The sequence below is a fragment of the Balaenoptera acutorostrata genome, chromosome 1, assembly GCF_949987535.1.
Source record: "Balaenoptera acutorostrata chromosome 1, mBalAcu1.1, whole genome shotgun sequence".
NCBI lineage: Eukaryota > Metazoa > Chordata > Mammalia > Artiodactyla > Balaenopteridae > Balaenoptera > Balaenoptera acutorostrata.
Genome location: NC_080064.1, coordinates 27008247 through 27027085, shown reverse-complemented (window position 1 = coordinate 27027085; position 18839 = coordinate 27008247). Strand labels below are relative to the sequence as shown.

Sequence of the window (18839 nt, the reverse complement as noted above, 5' to 3'; positions counted from 1 at the left end):
AAGTTACTTAACTTCTCTGACATCACTTCCTTGTCTGTCAAAGAGGGACGGTGACACCATATTGAAGGGGTTGTTGTGAGGGCTGGTCAATAGGCACAGCACCTAGCACCGTGCCCCATGCCAGTAGGTAGTTGTCACATACTTTGATCCAACTTCTTCCATTCCTTTGCCTTTTTCTCCTGGGTGATGGATATTTCATTCATTCTGCCCTTGTTTGGAAGGGAAAACCTCTCTTCATGGGGCTAGCCCAGTAGAATGAAGTACATTTTCTTTTCTGTTTATTGAAGATATAAAGTATGAATATGATGTTTTGTACACACATATATATATGGGAGTGTGGGTTTATATATATACATGTGTGTATATATATATATATATGAGTGTGGGAAATATATGCATATTCGTGATGTGTGTGTATGTGTGTCCTGTATACTTCTCCAATCCATGGCAAAGAATTTAGACACTCTACTCCCTGCGAGTTCATAGAACACCCTGGATTGAGATGGTAGCCCACAGAGGACTTGCACACTGAGGCAGGTGTGGGTTCTTAGGAAAAGAAGAATTGACCTCCTCTATCTAGAAGCCATCTTCTGTCCAAAGGCAGAGAGATCCAGGGCTCCACTAATGCTGAGGATCTGGGTCTCCTAGGAGCTGTGGCTTCAAGGGTTCTGCTCTGGGAGGTGTTTGAGGACCCACTTGGAGAGATGTTACCAGACTCAGCTGGGCTTAGCCCAGTGAAAACCACTCTCTGACCCAGGTCAACTCCTCCTTTGACCCAAGGTGAACAGACCAGGAGCCTTTCCCCATTTCCCACCAGCTTCCCGAGGGGGAAGCAGAAACAGTTTCATCCCATCTTAGTGAGGGATCATTTAGTTCATATCGAGAAACTCACTCAGACCAACTTAAGCAGAAAAAGGAGTAATTTATTATAAAAAAATGTGAAAAACAGAAACACTTAAACCAACTTGAGACAAAAAGAAGACTTTATTATAAGAAAACAACTAACAGCCAAACTGATTTAAGCTAAAGAGCATTCTGTATTTTAACAATACAGATGATAAACACTCACTCTCACTTAACACTGAAAGGGAATACATTTTTAGAATACAAGAGCCCAAGGACAGGAAACATGACCTCCCAAGGGGATTACAATGAGGATGGGAAAATGGGAGGTTGAAATCACCCTCCTCCATCTCCAGGGCCACTCCGTCTCCTCCCTGCTCCTTTCTGAGTACATGCTACATTCGCCTTTCTCTGCAGGTCAATTTTCATTGCTTCTCCATTCTCCTAGGACAGTAGGGCTGCCTCACTCTTGGCTTTGAATCACTTCCCAGTTTGTAGCCCAACTCCAAATCCCAAAGGACCATCAAATTGACAAGCTTAAGTCAGGTATCCACTGAGTGGTGTCATTAGGTGGATTAGGTGGTGGATTAGGCTTTTGCATAAGGGGCAAAGGCAGATCAGGCATTTCGATTCATTTGTTCACTCAATAATATTTATTGAGCACCTACTATGTGCCAGACACTGTTATAGGGGCTAAGAACAGAGCAGGGAACAAAACAAAGTCCCGGCCTCCATGGAGTTCACATCCTAGGCTGACAGGCATTTCTACTACAAATGGGATGTTGGAAGCCCACCTGATTATAAGGCAAAGATGGGTGGGTGGGGTGGATTTGTAGATGTCTCTGTTCCGTTGCTCCTGGAAGGTGGCTGTGCTGGGTTAGTCATCTCTGGGCAGGCCTTCTAAGAGATGACTCTGAATGCAGTCATGTCAACTGTGGATTTCTATTACACCATGCTCTGGCACACTTCTCATCTGAATGCAGCCTCCTGGGTAGTTTTACCCTCTGCTAGAAGGATGCAAAGGGAAGGAGGAGGATCCTGTCTTTTGAACACAGTTATTAAAAATGAGTCCCAGGGAGGTTTAGTGTCTTTTTTCAGGCCAGAGAAACCAATAGGATGGGTGGGAGGGACCTTTATTCTTATCTTGCAGCAGGTGTGGTAGCCTCCTCTTGGGGAAGGAGGGACAGGCTAGGACATCCTTACACATGTCTAGTAACCAATCATTCATTCAACAAATGCTTATTAAGCTCCTACTTCATGCCATGCCCTGTGCTGGATGCAGAGGACACAGCGGTGAACAAAAGTGTCAGGGTCCCCACCCGAGGGGAATGTAAAGGTGAGTGAGGGAAACAGACAGTAAATAAGGAGACGAACAAGAAGCGAGAAGCATAAGTTAGGAAAGAACAAACTATCCTAAGAAAGAGAAATGGAGAGCCCACTTCAGAATGGCGAAGGCCTCGCCAAGCAGGTAACACGTGAACAGAGACCTAAAGGTTGCGAAGAAGCCCCCTGTGTAAGGGCAAGAGTGGGGAGGGTTTCAGACAGAGGGATGAAGAGTTCAAAGCAAGTGTTAGAGAATCTGAAATAACTCAGGAAAGGCCAAGATGAGTCAACTTTTACTGAAAGGTACTAAAAAGTACCTATTTTCTCTTTCAAGCCCTTGGAAGTAACACTGTAGGCCAAGGAATTACCACTGGCTTTCCACATCTGCTCCTGCCATGACTACTCCCACCACCCAGCTCTCCCATGGTCTGTCTGTCTAAATTCAAGATCATTTATGCTTATGTCAAAGTAACACATGTTTGTTAGAAAAATTCAAATAATACAGAAGCATATAAGATGTGCTCTAAAAACTTAACATCTCCCCATACTACCATCCCCTGAAGTACCAGTATTAATGGTTTGTTATCTCATTCCAGAAGTTTTATATACATATAAATAACGTACATTCTATACCAGAGGTTGGCAAACTTTTTCTGTAAAGGGCCAGAGAGTAAATATTTTGGGCTTAGCAGACCAGATGGTCTGTGTTGGCTTCAATTCTGCTGTTGTAATGCTAAAACAGCCATGGACGATATGTAAACACACGGGTATGGTTGTGTTCCAGTAACACTTTATTTACAAAAACAGGCAGTGAGTCAGTGGACTGTAGTTTGCAGATCCCTGTTCTATATGAATGGGGATCACACCATATATACTAATCTGTAACATGGGTTGGCTTTTTTTTGGCTTTGTTTTGGGTTTTGCCCAGCAATAGATCTTGGGCATCTTTCCATATTAGTAGCCAAAGACGTTTGCTATTCTTTTCAAAGTTTGCTTATATTTCAGTGGATGGCTTTAATTCAACCTTTTTAACAAGTTCCTTACTGTCTGGGTTGTTATTTTCAGTATTTTGCTGTTATGGTGTTTGGAAATGGGCCTTATCTATTAGGACAAAAAGAATCTGGTTCTTTTTATTTTCCCATTTTGGAGGGCTTGGGGTTTATTTATTATTATCATCATACTGTTTTAGTCATTTCGTTTTATCATTCACAGCTGAGCTCTGGTTTGGCAGCCTGAAGACCTGATTTTGGTTTTAATTCTACCTCTTAATAGTTGAATGGCTTGGAAAAGTCATTTAGCCTCTCTGATCACCACATTCCTCATCTATGATCGGAACAGAAGTGTACCTGGCCCTGCCTGCTTCAAAGGCTATTGTGAGACACAAATAAGAGAACAGATTGGAAATTGCTTTGAAAATTACGAAGTGATAGTCCTGTGTAAGGGGCTATCATCATTATCATTAGCCTTGTCGTTATTATTAATGTGATAATGCTTGGAATGATGAACTCTTCTTGCTCTGACATGTGAGCAAGGGTAGAATAGAAGCTGTAGTTGGATCACTGACGTGGTTGTTGATTTTCTAAGCCCAGAGTTGTTCAGCCAATCAACTCAGCATCCATTTATTAAGCCCCTATTATGTGCCAGATAGAGCCCTAGTGCCAAGTTCTGTGCTAGTTGCCAGGGTTATGAGAAGAAGAGATGATTGATTTCTGTCCTCTAGGAGTTCAGAACCCACCAGAAAGAAATAATACCCTTAGACAACCTACCAAGGTAATCAAAAAAAGAGAAATGGAATTCTGCCAGAGAGAAGGCAACGTTCAGGACACTTGCTCAGGAGAGGGTGGCGCTGAAAAGTGTAGGAGTTTGCCACACAGAGAAGGGAGGAAAGGACTTTCTGACACAGTGTAAAGTTCGGGACAGTCATACCCAGCTGGGTACACTAGTGTGCCAGGTACCCAAAAGCACAGTTGTTTATATGAGGTGGAAGTCTATTCTTCTTCCTGTAAAAGAAATCTGGATATTGTCATCCAGGGCTGTTGAGGTGGTTCCACCTAGGCTCCTCTTGTTTTTCTGCTCTACCCTGCTGCGTGCTTCCCATCCCCAGGGTTATCTCAGCATCCAAGGTGGTGACTGGAGGTCCAGCCATCACGTCTGAGTTCCAAACTGTGGGAAGGAGGAAGGGAGGAAAGAAGGAAGGGTCACTGAGCATTCTCTCACCTGAGTCACCTTCCCTTAAGCAGCCTTTCTAGAAGTCCCACACGTATCCATTTAAGAAATATTTATTGAGTGCCAATCATATGCCAGGCACCGGACCACAGCAATGAACAATACTGGAAAACTGCCTTCGTGGAACCTACATTCTAGTGGAGGGAGATAGAGAAAATAAGGTAACTATATGGTGCATGAGATAATATTGACCTCAGTGCCGAGAAATAAAACAGAGAAGGGTGATGGGGAGTGTTGGGGAGAGGAACATCACAGTTTTAAAGAGCTGATCAGGGAAGTGTCATTGAGCTAAGTCCTAAAAGAGGTAACGGGGGAGCCGTGTGGATGGGGAAATGTTCTATACACAGAGGTCAATGTGATTGGAGCAAAGTTAGCAAAGGGACAATAGGAATCAAGGTCATAGAGGGGAGGACTGGGGCAGAAGGTACAGGGCCTTGTAGACTTGTAAGGATTTTGGCTTTTACTCTAAGTGAGACGGAAAGCAATGACCTGACCTGACTGTGTTTACTTCTCTTTGGCCAGATCTAGCTGCCTGGAAGGCTGGAAGGTATATATCTTAGCTGGTGCCTTGATACACTGGATAAAACCTGGGTTCCATTATAAGGATGAAGTGGGGGGATGGATATTGAGTGCCACAGCTTGTTCTGCCTCTTATGAGCTATGTGAACTTGGTTCCAAGTTACTTAATTTTTCTGAACTTCAAATAAGATTTGACCCACTCTGAATTTATAAAAAAGACAGATGAAATAGAAGACCTGGTGACAGTTCCCTGTATCTCTGCAATTCACAAATGGGCCACCCAATGGTCAGTTGCATTCTGGCCAGAGCCACTAAGCTTTGGGGAAGGACAGATTTGACATGTGGGACGAGGTGATACATCACAAGGCACGTGAGGAAACCACTGAGGGGTCCTCTGTTAGGTGAGGAGCCATTTTCTGGGTCCCACTTGAGTTTAAATTTAGTAATGTATCCAGGACTGCTCCATCCTAAATAGCTCTAGGCAAAGACAACGAGCAGGGCCATCCCACCATCAGGGCACAGATGCAGGTGTCTAGACTTGACTGAATCACAGACTCAGAGTCCCATCCCATCAGTCAACGGACCGATCGGCAGCTGAGCAACACCCTCTAGGCTATGACTGCCTCCTAAACACGCAGCTTAAAGGTACCCAGGTGACAAGGACAGACCTCAGCAAAATTCCTCCTGACCTATTCATCTCTGAACTCTGATCCCTTCTGTTCTGGGTCTTTTTCCTCCTTAAATCTGCTCTTTGAACTTCTGGTTCCTTCTACAAGGGCTGTCGGCACCTCTTTGTGAATCCCCATCTCTAGACCCTTCCGCAGTGTAGCCTCCAGGGTTTCGATGGTATCCTGATACCCTGTTGCATTCTCCTGACACTGCCCAGCCCTGACGACAGGCCTCTTGACCATCAGTGGTTCGGGAACAAGGAGGATGAGGAAAGGCAGCAGTGGATGGATGTGAACATTGGCTCCCAAGAGCTGTTCGGGATTTCCAGCTGCTGGGGAGGGAGGCTGTGCAGTGAGTGTCCTTCTCCAGCGACTTGCAGCCCCAGCTGATACTCTCAGTGGCTCAGGCAGCATCAAGTTCACTGTTGTCCAGTGCCCAGGGACAGAGTGGATGCAGTGTAGGTGCAGCCGTGGTATGCCTGATTGGGAAGACATACAAGCATCAGTAGTCAAACGGAAAAATACTGCTGTTTTAATAAGCTGGCAAACACTCAGTACCCCAATGCAAAGCCCTGGAAAACTGCATTGGAGATCTGGACGCATCCCAGAGGCTAAAATGGGGTTTCCTACTTTCTTCCTAAATCTAAATATCGGTACCCATCCACTCAGAAGTGCCTGCAAGGTATGGATATAACAGCCTGCAAAGCTGGTATCAGCGCCACCTACCTACCCAGCCAGCAACACAGCTGTCAGCAAAAGAAAGAGAAGAGAGAGCATCTCCAAAAGCGGCCCTGCCTCCCACACAGACAGAAAACCAGGAGGCCGCCATGTTGAGTGTGCAGGGTCAAAGCTGAGCAAAGGTGGACTGGGGCTTCCCTGGTGGCGCAGTGGTTGAGAGTCTGCCTGCCAATGCAGGGGACACGGGTTCGAGCCCTGGTCTGGGAAGATCCCACATGCCACAGAGCGGCTGGGCCCGTGAGCCACAACTACTGAGCCTGCGCGTCTGGAGCCTGTGCTCCGCAAAAAGAGAGGCCGCGATAGTGAGAGGCCCGCGCACCACGATGAAGAGTGGACCCGGCTTGCCGCAACTGGAGAAAGCCCTCGCACAGAAACGAAGACCCAACACAGCCAAAAATAAATTAATTAATTAAAAAAAAAAAAAGGTGGGATGTGCCTAAACCCTGACCTTCACCACAGTGACCCGGTCACGACTGAGACACGATCCTAGGACTGTCAGCTCCCACCAGCCAGAGCAGCGCGTGCCTCCCCGGCGGGAGGAGCGAATCAGGGGTGAGAGACGGCCTCAGAGGTGTAGCCGTTACTCCCTCCTTTGTGGGTCAGGGCAAGAATGTGGGGAGAAGAAGGGAGATTTCACTCTCCAAAATGACTTCCAGCCCTAGTTTCTTTCTTTTTTTAATGTTTAATTTAATTTTTATTTTGTATTGGAGTAGAGTTGATCTACAATGTTGTGTTAGCTTCGGATGTACAGCAAAGTGATTCAGTTATACATATACATATATCCATTCTTTTCCAGATTCTTTTCCCATATAGATTATTACAGAGTATTGAGTAGAGTTCCCTGTGCTGTACAGTAGGTCCTTGTAGATGATCTATTTTACATGTAATGGTGTGTATCTGTTAATCCCAAACTCCTAATATATCCCCCCCACCGAACCTTTCCCGTTTGCTAACCATAAGTTTGTTTTCAAAGTCTGTGAGTCTGTTTCTGTTTTGTAAATAAGGTCATTTGTATCATTTTTAAGATCCCACATGTAAGTGATATCATACGATATTTGTCTTTTTCTGTCTGACTTACTTCACTTAGTATGAAAATCTCTAAGTCCACCCATGTTGCTGCAAATGGCATTATTTCATTCTCCAGCCCTAGTCTGTAACCAAATTTAGAGAAGTTTCCGGACCTAAAGAGAATACACCCATCAGCTCCAAATCCCCATGCACTCTGTGGCTAATCAGAGTCAGGGTCTCCCCATAGGCGCTGTGCCCTGGAATTAGGCCACTTATGAGCTCTCTGTGTATATGTGTCTGTGTGTGTATATATGTGTTGTTTTTTTTTTTTTCCAGAAAACCCACGGGAGTCATGTTTCGATCCTGGTTCCATCAAGAACGGCACGCGAGTGGGGTCCGACCTGAAGCTGGGCTCCTCCATCACCTACTACTGCCACGGGGGCTATGAGGTGGACGGCTCCTCCACCCTGAGCTGCATCCTGGGGCCTGACGGGAAGCCTGTGTGGAATCATCCCCAGCCAGTGTGCACAGGTGGCGGAGCCCAGGGCTGGGGTGGAGGGAATTAGGGCATCAGAGGCAGAAGGGGCTGGAGGCTAGGGGAAGGGGCAGGCAGGACACGGGCCTCACAGCAGGGCTCCTTGGGTTCGCTGTGAATGAGAAGGGCTGGGAAATCCCCAGGTGTACCAGTCCCCGTCTGTGTGTCATCTCTCTCAGATCACATAGTGCCCTCACCCCCACTCCAACAGATGTCCTCAGCGGTGGCCCGAGACATGCCAGCAGCCCACACCAGGGAGAGGGGAATCTAAAAGTGACCCTGAGATTGTTCCCGGTCCTAGGGGAAATCACTGAGAGTTCAGATGTGTAAAACTAAGACCAGCAGGGTGGGCTAACTCCAAGGGCAGCTGGGTTAGCCATGGGGTCTTGACAAAAGGGATCAGATGGAGTGCCGGAACTTCAGGAGCATGGCGGCCACCTAAGTTGAAAAGTAAGGAGGCCCCTTTGCCCAGGTGGGAGAGGCTGGCTCTGGGGTCCACCCCTCGTGGGACTGGGACCATGGCTGGGTCGCGCAAGCTGTCTGCTCCCAGCGGGCTGTTCTGGGGAAACCTCTGCTCCTTAGTCGTGCAGACACTAAGTGCCCAGGTGCAAACATCAGCCGTGGGGTGGCAGACCATCTCCGGGTCCCACCTGTAGGCAGGAGAGGTTCCTAAAGTGCTCCCCAAGGCTGGGCCTCCAGGGACCAATGCCAGTGTCACTAGTTAGAGGGCAAGGACTGGCCGGTACCCAGGAGGGCCCTTGATAGCATTGTGGCGGGGGGTGGGGGTTCAGGCCACATGCCAGGCCAGGGATGGATGTCCTTGGGCAGGGCGGGGCAGGGCAGGGAATGTCCCCAGAATTCCCCTCCTCCACATTAGTGGCTTCAGACCTCAGAGCAGCCCCACCAGGGTCAGAAGGTCAGGCTGAGAGTGAGCAGACAGAGGGTGGACAGCTGATGAGAGGCCCATGAGGTCACCTGACCCTCTACCTGATTTCTTTTTCAGCCCCCTGTGGGGGACAGTATGTGGGTTCAGATGGAGTGGTCTTGTCCCCTAACTACCCCCAGAATTACACCAGTGGACAGATCTGCCTGTATTTTGTCACCGTGCCCAAGGACTACGGTATGGATTTTTTCTGTATATTTGTTTATGTTTTCCAACGCCTTGCAATTCCACTCCAAATTGTATCCACTCCTATTGTGCAAATGGGCCGAGCAGTCTCCCTCAGAGGACAGCTGCGTGCCGTTGCTCTGCAGTGGGCTGTAGAGTACGCTCCTGATACACAAGGGAGGGAGGGACCAGTGAGACCTGCTGGAACCAAGGGTGGGGTGGTTAGGGAGGAACCAGCCAGGACAGAGGCAAGGCAGGGTGCACCGGGGGCTCCCTAGCCCAGCCCGGGTCTGAATAGAGGTGCTGCAGACCCAGGCCGATTGGGAACCCAGGGGGAGGGTGGCGGAGGGGCAGGAAGAAGGGAAGGAGTGGGACTGAGCTGGACTTGAACGTACAGGTGAGGGAGCTGGGCGCCCCATCATTCCACTATCCCATCTGTGAGCGGGAGCCTGGTCCAGCAGCAATTGGTAGGATGAGCAAGACAAAAAGAGAGGAGCAGGTGAGTGCCCTGGAAAGGCAGAGAAACCTCCAGATTCCAAGGGACCCCGGCAAAAAGAAGCCAGCCTTGTCACCTGGTTAGCAGTGGGACAGTTAAGAGTCCTGGCAGCTCTGGAAGATGAAGGAAGTTCCTGAGGGGCACAGGCTGGCTGTACCCGGGCAATCAGTGACTGGCCGGGCTGCTTTCTCCCTGCATCTCCTCTTTGTAGGAAGAGGAACAACTATTTCTAAACAGAGTTGGCGTTAGTGGGGTAAAGGTCATCTATATATCCTGACCATCTGAGATGGGGCAGCCTGCAGAGAACTGGCTGCTTTTTCCCAAGAGATAGGATGGACTGAGCATGGGGCAAGGCCTGACCATTCACCAAACATTTATTAAGCACCTCCTAGGGACCTCGCACTCTGCTGGGAACCAGAGCTGCAGAGATGAGAGAGACGTGTTTTCTGCCCTCTGTAAATTCCCAGCCTCATCTTTACCCACAGCTCTTGCCATCGGGCACCACTCCCACACCAGCACCTGCACACTCGTGTGCGTGGGCACACGCTCCCCAGCACATTCATGTGGCAGGAGCTTTTGACCTGTAGGATCACAGTTAGAAAAGTACTGAAAGGTTGTCCAATCCCACCTGCCACCCAGAGCCGAATCCTTGATGGCTGGGCTGCATATTGTACTTAATTCCTCCAGTAATAAAGAGCTCACGCCTTTGCAGGCAGCCAGCCCCAAGGCTGGGCAGTTTCACTGAGCTGGAACCTGTATGTGGAGAACTGATTCTAGGAGGGGTCGTGATCTGTCCCAAGCATCTTCTCTTTTTTACTGATGCTAAGCCCAGGGATTTAGGTGCAGATTTTTGCCTCAGGTCGGAAATACTTGTCCCCAGCCTGTGCCTCAGCCTTAACACCCTCTCCTCATAGATCTTTCTTTGATCCTTTATCTGAAGTGGACTGCCTTGCCTTACCACTTTTCTCCCACTCCCTCTAAAATTTAACACTATCTGAAATTATCTTGTTTATCTATTTGCTTAAGTGTTTTTTGTTTTTGTTTTTTCACTTTTGACTGTCTCTTCCCACTAGAATGCACACTGTGTGAAATCAGGAACCTTGCCCATGTGTTCACCTCTGTAGGGCAGAGTGTGGAAATATCCCTGCCACCACCCCTCACTCAGTGCCCATTTTCAGGGCACCAAAACAGGCTCTCCCTCCTTCTCCTGTGCCCGTGAGTTGAGAGCTAAAAATCTCTCACTCCACTCACTACTATACTCATCGTTGCAAATGCTTTCTTTCCTCAGGCAGTCAACTCCATGGCCTAAGTCCCTCCCAGCCTCAACACACACACACACACGCACACACACACACGCACATGCATGCACATCCGACTTCCTACATGCTCAAGGCTTAAGCCAAAATAGAGAAGGTCTTACCCTGGTACTTGCTCTCAGATGCACCCAGCCAAATGGGAGACCAGTGCAGGCAGGACATACGAGGGTCTGAAATGGAGCTGTGCCCCACATGGCCCAGCAGGGTCAGTAACCCCAGCCCCTCCAGCAGTGACTGGCAGAGATGGGACAGCTGAGGAAAGACCCTGTGATGGCCATCAAATGGCAGGGCCCTCAGGTCTTGTCTGAAAGGGGGCTCCTCAAGGTCATGGTCCACCAGTTTTCAGCCGCCTCCCATGAGCTAGTTGAGTGGCCTTGGGGAACTCAACCTCTGAGCTTCAGTTTCTTTGTCTATAAAATCAGGTATCTGGAAGAGTCAGGGTTGAAGAAGATGACATGCATGGCAAGCATGGTACCCAGCACAGAGTAGGTGCCCAATACATGTCATTTTGCCTCTTTCCTTGGATTTGCCAGAGGGAAACGAGGTAGAGGTGTTTGCCTCTTCCACGGACAGTCGCTCCTTCCTCGGGAGAAGGCTGCTACTCAGCACCCTTATTCCTCTTACATGTGTGGAATCTTGTATCCAGGGGATGCCCTCACTGGCTGGATCTTTGAAAAAAAGTGAAGGAAAATACAGGGTCCTGAGATCAACATGGAACCCGGGGGAAGTTATGGAAAGTTCTTCCTTTTCCTAGAGTAGCTGCTGCCACTGCAACTTGAGAAAGGACTAGAGTTAGCCTGTCTGCTCGTGCAGTCCGCAGTGTCATCTTGACCTGTGTGGAGAATGCCGGCCCGACCCTTCCCAGGTCCCCGCATCCCTGTGCCCGGTGTCTAATCAGCCAGTGGAAGGGCTCAGCAAGCAGCTAGCCCCATGAACCGACAACCTCCTCTGAGGTCTCCCTGCTCCTCCAGCTCTCCAGGGCTTCCCCCCCAGTACGGCCGCCCGGTCTTTCCCCTGAGCTCTCTGCACCATGTCTCCTCCACAGTGGTGTTTGGACAGTTTGCCTTCTTCTACACGGCCCTCAATGACGTGGTGGAGGTGCATGACGGCCACGACCAGCACTCCCGGCTCCTCAGCTCCCTCTCGGGCTCCCACACAGGTACCCAGGGCTGGGCCAGCACCGTGAGGGTGGTGGGCAGGGGCGTCGAGGGGAGGGAGGAAGGAGGCCCTGTGAGCAGGGCGTGGCCACAGGTGGAAGCACACCTTTGTGAAGGTGGTACAAAGGAAGGTACGACCACACCTTTGTCGTATGCTGGTGCTGTCAGCTCCTGATAACACCACATAGAAGGAAGCTTCAGAGGCTACCCTCACCCCAAGCTGTGTCTACACCCCCCCAAGTGGTATAGCATTCCCCTGTGGGTTGATATTGAGACCCAACCTGTTTTTCTAATGATAAACATGTTGCACTTTCATTGTAGAAAACTTAGCGGCAAGACAAATTAATTGTATAGAGAATTAAAATTAAAACCACCCCGAAAGAACCACTGAAAAGGTGGAGTGTATTTCCTGCCAGTCTTTATATCTACTTGGACTTAATCTTTTACATTTTTTATTGAACACAACAATATACATATTTTTATTAAAATGTTCATTGTGAACATTTCTCTTTTTATTTTCCTCTGTAATCGGATTTTTAAATGCTGCATAAAAGTCTATCATAGACTTATTTAAAATTTATGTAATGAATTCTCTATTATTGAACATTTAGATTGTTTTCTTATTTTTCACTCTCATGAATAGTAATTCAATATAGTATACATATATCTTTGTATACATCTCTATTACCTTAGAATATCTAGAAGCAGAATTGCTAAGTTAAAGGAAATGTGTGATCTTTAAGGCGTTTTTGTTTGTTTGTTTGTTTATACTGCAGGTTCTTATTAGTCATCAATTTTATACACATCAGTGTATACATGTCAATCCCAATTGCCCAATTCAGCACACCACCATCCCCACCCCACCACAGTTTTCCCCCCTTGGTGTCCATATGTCTGTTCTCTACATCTGTGTCTCAACTTCTGCCGTGCAAACCGGCTCATCTGTACCATTTTTCTAGGTTCCACATACATGTGTTAATATACGATATTTGTTTTTCTCTTTCTGACTTACTTCACTCTGTATGACAGTCTCTAGATCCATCCACATCTCAACAAATGACTCAGGTTCGTTCCTTTTTATGGCTGAGTAATATTCCATTGCATATATATACCATATCTTCTTTATCCATTCGTCTGTCGATGGGCATTTAGGTTGCTTCCATGACCTAGCTATTGTAAATAGTGCTGCAATGAACATTGGGGTGCATGTGTCTTTTTGAATTATCGTTTTCTCTGGGTATATGCCCAGTAGTGGGATTGCTGGATCATATGGTAAATCTATTTTTAGTTTTTTAAGGAACCTCCATACTGTTCTCCATAGTGGCTGTATCAATTTACATTCCCACCAACAGTGCAAGAGGGTTCCCTTTTCTCCACACCCTCTCCAGCATTTGTTGTTTGTAGATTTTCTGATGATGCCCATTCTAACTGGTGTGAGGTGATACCTCATTGTAGTTTTGATTTGCATTTCTCTAATAATTAGTGATGTTGAGCATCTTTTCATGTGCTTCTTGGCCATCTGTATGTCTTCTTTGGAGAAATATCTATTTAGGTCTTCTGCCCATTTTTGGATTGGGTTGTTTGTTTTTTTAATATTGAGCTGCATGAGCTGTTTATATATTTTGGAGATTAATCCTTTGTCCGTTGATTCGTTTGCAAATATTTTCTCCCATTTTGAAGGTTGTCTTTTCGTCTTGTTTATGGTTTCCTTTGCTGTACAAAAGCTTTGAAGTTTCATTAGGTCCCATTTGTTTATTTTTGTTTTTATTTCCATTACTCTAGGAGGTGGATCAAAAAAGATCTTGCTGTGATTTATGTCAAAGAGTGTTCTTCCTATGTTTTCCTCTAAGAGTTTTATAGTGTCCAGTCTTACATTTAGGTCTCGAATCCATTTTGAATTTATTTTTGTGTATGGTGTTAGGGAGTGTTCTAATTTCATTCTTTTACATGTAGCTGTCCAGTTTTCCCAGCACCACTTATTGAAGAGACTGTCTTTTCTCCATTGTATATCTTTGCCTCCTTTGTCATAGATTAGTTGACCATAGGTGCGTGGGTTTATCTCTGGGCTTTCTATCTTGTTCCACTGATCTATGTTTCTGTTTTTGTGCCAGTACCATATTGTCTTGATTACTGTAGCTTTGTAGTATAGTCTGAAGTCAGGGAGTCTGAATCCTCCAGCTCCGTTTTTTTCCCTCAAGGCTGCTTTGGCTATTCGGGGTCTTTTGTGTCTCCATACAAATTTTAAGATGATTTGTTCTAGTTCCATAAAAAATGCCATTGGTAATTTGATAGGGATTGCATTGAATCTGTACATTGCTTTGGGTAGTATAGTCATTTTCACAATATTGATTCTTCCAATCCAAGAACATGGTATATCTCTCCATCTGTTGGTATCATCTTTAATTTCTTTCATCAGTGTCTTATAGTTTTCTGCATACAGGTCTTTTGTTTCCCTAGGTAGGTTTATTCCTAGGTATTTTATTCTTTTTGTTACAATGGTAAATGGGAGTGTTTCCTTAATTTCTCTTTCAGATATTTCATCATTAGTGTATAGGAATGCAAGAGATTTCTGTGCATTAATTTTGTATCCTGCAACTTTACCAAATTCATTGATTAGCTCTAGTAGTTTTCTGTGGCATTTTTAGGATTCTCTATATATAGTATCATGTCATCTGCAAAGAGTGACAGTTTTACTTCTTCTTTTCCAATTTGTATTCCTTTTATTTCTTTTTCTTCTCTGATAGCCATGGCTAGGACTTCCAAAACTATGTTGAATAATAGTGGTGAGAGTGGACATCCTTGTCTTGTTCCTGATCTTAGAGGAAATGCTTCCAGTTTTTCACTGTTGAGAATGATGTTTGCTGTGGGTTTGTCGTATATGGCCTTTATTATGTTGAGGTAGGTTCCCTCTATGCCCACTTTCTGGAGAGTTTTTATCATAAATTGGTGTTGAATTTTGTCAAAAGCTTTTTCTGCATCTATTGAGATGATCATATGGTTTTTATTCTTCAATTTGTTAATATGGTGTATCACTTTGATTGATTTGCATATATTGAAGAATCCTTGCATCCCTGGGATAAATCCCACTTGATCGTGGTGTATGATCCTTTTAATGTGTTGTTGGATTCTGTTTGCTAGTATTTTGTTGAGGATTTTTGCATCTATGTTCATCAGTGATATTGGTCTGTAATTTTCTTTTTTTGTAGTATCTTTGTCTGGTTTTGGTATCAGGGTGATGGTGGCCTCATAGAATGAGTTTGGAAGTCTTCCTTCCTCTGCAATTTTTTGGAAGAGTTTGAGAAGGATGGGTGTTAGCTCTTCTCTAAATATTTGATAGAATTCACCTGTGAAGCCATCTGGTCCTGGACTTTAGTTTGTTGGAAGATTTTTAATCGCAGTTTCAATTTCATTACTTGTGATTGGTCTGTTCATATTTTCTGTTTCTTCCTGGTTCAGTCTTGGAAGGTTATACCTTTCTAAGAATTTGTCCATTTCTTCCAGGTTGTCCATTTTATTGGCATAGAGTTGCTTGTAGTAGTCTCTTAGGATGCTTTGTATTTCTGTGGTGTCTGTTGTAACTTCTCCTTTTTCATTTCTAATTTTATTGATTTGAGTCCTCTCCATCTTTTTCTTGATGAGTCTGGCTAATGGCTTATCAATTTTGTTTATCTTCTCAAAGAACCAGCTTTTAGCATTTATTTCCGCTCTGATCTTTATGATTTCTTTCCTTCTGCTAACTTTGGGTTTTGTTTGTTCTTCTTTCTCTAGTTCCTTTAGGTGTAAGTTTAGATTGTTCACTTGAGATTTTTCTTGTTTCTTTAGGTAGGCTTGTATAGCTATAAATTTCCCTCTTAGAACTGCTTTTGCTGCATCCCATAGGTTTTGGATCGTCGTGTTTTCATTGTCATTTGTCTCTAGGTATTTTTTGATTTCCTCTTTGATTTCTTCAGTGATCTCTTGGTTATTTAGTAACGTATTGTTTAGCCTCCATGTGTTTGTCTTTTTTACGTTTTTTTCCCCTGTAATTCATTTCTAATCTCATAGTGTTGTGTTCAGAAAAGATGCTTGATATGATTTCAATTTTCTTAAATTTACTGAGGTTTGATTTGTGACCCAAGATGTGATCTATCCTGGAGAATGTTCCATGCGCACTTGAGAAGAACGTGTAATCTGCTGTTTTTGGATGGAATGTCCTATAAATATCAATTAAATCTATCTGGTCTATTGTGTCATTTAAAGCTTCTGTTTCCTTATTTATTTTCATTTTGGATGATCTGTCCATTGGTGTAAGTGAGGTGTTAAAGTCCCCCACTATTATTGTGTTACTGTCGATTTCCTCTTTTATAGCTGTTAGCAGTTGCCTTCTGTATTGAGGTGCTCCTATGTTGGGTGCATATATATTTATAATTGTTATATCTTCTTCTTGGATTGATCCCTTGATCATTATGTAGTGTCCTTCCTTGTCTCTTGTAACATTCTTTATTTTAAAGTCTATTTTATCTGATATGAGTATTGCTACTCCAGCTTTCTTTTGATTTCCATTTGTGTGGAGTATCTTTTTCCATCCCCTCACTTTCAGTCTGTATGTGTCCCTAGGTTTGAAGTGGGTCTCTTGTAGACAGCATATATATGGGTCTTGTTTTTGTATCCATTCAGCGAGCCTGTGTCTTTTGATTGGAGCATTTAATCCATTCATGTTTAAGGTAATTATCGATATGTATGTTCCTATTATCATTTTCTTAATTGTTATGGGTTTGTTTTTGTAGGTCTTTTTCTTCTCTTGTGTTTCCCACTTAGAGAAGTTCCTTTAGCATTTGTTGTAGAGCTGGTTTGGTGGTGCTGAATTCTCTTAGCTTTTGCTTGTGTGTAAAGCTTTTGATTTCTCCATCGAATCTAAATGAGAGCCTTCCTGGGTAGAGTAATCTTGGTTGTAGGTTCTTCCTTTTCATCACTTTAGGTATATCATGCCACTCCCTTCTGGCTTGTAGAATTTCTGCTGAGAAATCAGCTGTTACCCTTATGGGAATTCCCTTGTATGTTATTTGTCATTTTTCCCTTGCTGCTTTCAATAATTTTTCTTTGTCTTTAATTTTTGCCAATTTGATTACTATGTGTCTCGGTGTGTTTCTCCTTGGGTTTATCCTGTATGGGACTCGCTGCACTTCCTGGACTTGGGTGGCTTTTTCCTTTCCCATGTTAGGGAAGTTTTCGACTATAATCTCTTCAAATATTTTCTTGGGTCCTTTCTCTCTCTCTTCTCCTTCTGGGACCCCTATAATGTGAATGTTGTTGCATTTAATGTCGTCCCAGAGGTCTCTTAAGCTGTCTTCATTTCTTTTCATTCTTTTTTCTTTAGTCTGTTCCACAGCAGTGAATTCCACCATTCTGTCTTCCAGGTCACTTATCCATTCTTCTGCCTCAGTTATTCTGCTATTGATTCCTTCTAGTGTAGTTTTCATTTCATTTATTGTATTGTTCATCTCTGTTTGTTTGTTCTTTAATTCTTCTAGGTCTTTGTTAAACATTTCTTGCATCTTCTCGATCTTTGCCTCCATTCTTTTTCTGAGGTCCTGGATCATCTTCACTATCATTATCCTGAATTCTTTTTCTGGAAGGTTGCCTATCTCCACTTCATTTAGTTGTTTTTCTGGGGTTTTATCTTGTTCCTTCATCTGGGATATAGCCCTCTGCCTTTTCATCTTGTCTGTCTTTCTGTGAATGTGGTTTTTGTTCCACAGGCTGCAGGATTATAGTTTTTCTTGCTTCTGCTGTCTGCCCTCTGGTGGTTGAGGCTATCTAAGAGGCTTGATGGGAGGCTCTGGTGGTGGGTAGAGCTGACTGTTGCTGAAGGCTCCACTGGGGGAGGATCTGCTTGCAAGCTCCTATATGGTTGCAGGCAGGATTCAGTTCTTTGACGGCTATTGGACTGAAGGCGTCAGGTCCTCAAGGACTGTGGATGAGAGGCCCCCTTCAGTTCTTTGCCATGTGGACCACTCCATAGGGCAGTTCACATATGGCAGCTCAAGTTGTGTCCGGGGACTCAGCGCGGGTCCAGCTGTGATGGACTGGTAAGCCCTGAGCGTCTGGAGCAGCTTAGAAAACTGCTGAATCAGGGCTAAAGGACTGCTGCCGCGACCGCTCTTGCCAGAGAAAGCATGATCTCCAAGGCTTTTTATAAAGATTGTCAAAAATCGCTCCAGAAAGTTCTTGCCACTTTGTTCACCAACAAATAAGTGGGCATGTTTCTGCAGCTCAATAACAAAAGAACAAACAACCCAATCCAAAAATGGGCAGAAGACCTAAACAGACATTTCTCCAAAGTAGACATACAGATTGCCAGCAAACACATGAAAAGATGCTCAACATCACTTATCGTTAGAGAAATGCAAATCAAAACCACAATGAGGTATCACCTCACACCGGTTAGAATGGCCATCATCAAAAAATCTACAAACAATAAATGCTGGAGAGGGTGTGGAGAAAAGGGAACCTTCTTGCACTGTTGGTGGGAATGTAAATTGATACAGCCACTATGGAGAACAGTATGGAGGTTCCTTAAAAAACTAAAAAAAAACTACCATATGGGGCTTCCCTGGTGGTGCAGTGGTTGAGAATCTGCCTGCCAATGCAGGGGTCACGGGTTCGAGCCCTGGTCTGGGAAGATCCCACATGCCGCGGAGCAGCTAGGCCCGTGAGCCACAATTACTGAGCCTGCACGTCTGCAGCCTGTGCTCCGCAGCAAGAGAGGCCGCGATAGTGAGAGGCCCGCGCACCGCGATGAAGAGTGACCCCCGCTTGCTGCAACTGGAGAACGCCCTCGCACAGAAGTGAAGACCCAACACAGCCATTAATTAATTAATTAATTAATTAAAAAAAGAAACAAAACTACCATATGACCCAGC

The 18839-nt window shown here is 45.1% G+C and overlaps 1 protein-coding gene across 1 annotated transcript in view; it reads left to right on the top strand.

The window, feature by feature from the left end:
• Window positions 1-18839, top strand: part of CSMD2 (CUB and Sushi multiple domains 2) — a 676782-nt gene that overhangs the window by 514239 nt on the left and 143704 nt on the right. Inside the window, exons 30-32 of the mRNA XM_057529595.1 lie at window positions 7662-7856; window positions 8864-8980; window positions 11826-11939. Coding sequence (XP_057385578.1) covers window positions 7662-7856; window positions 8864-8980; window positions 11826-11939 — 426 coding nt within the window. The remainder of the gene's footprint in view (window positions 1-7661; window positions 7857-8863; window positions 8981-11825; window positions 11940-18839) is intronic.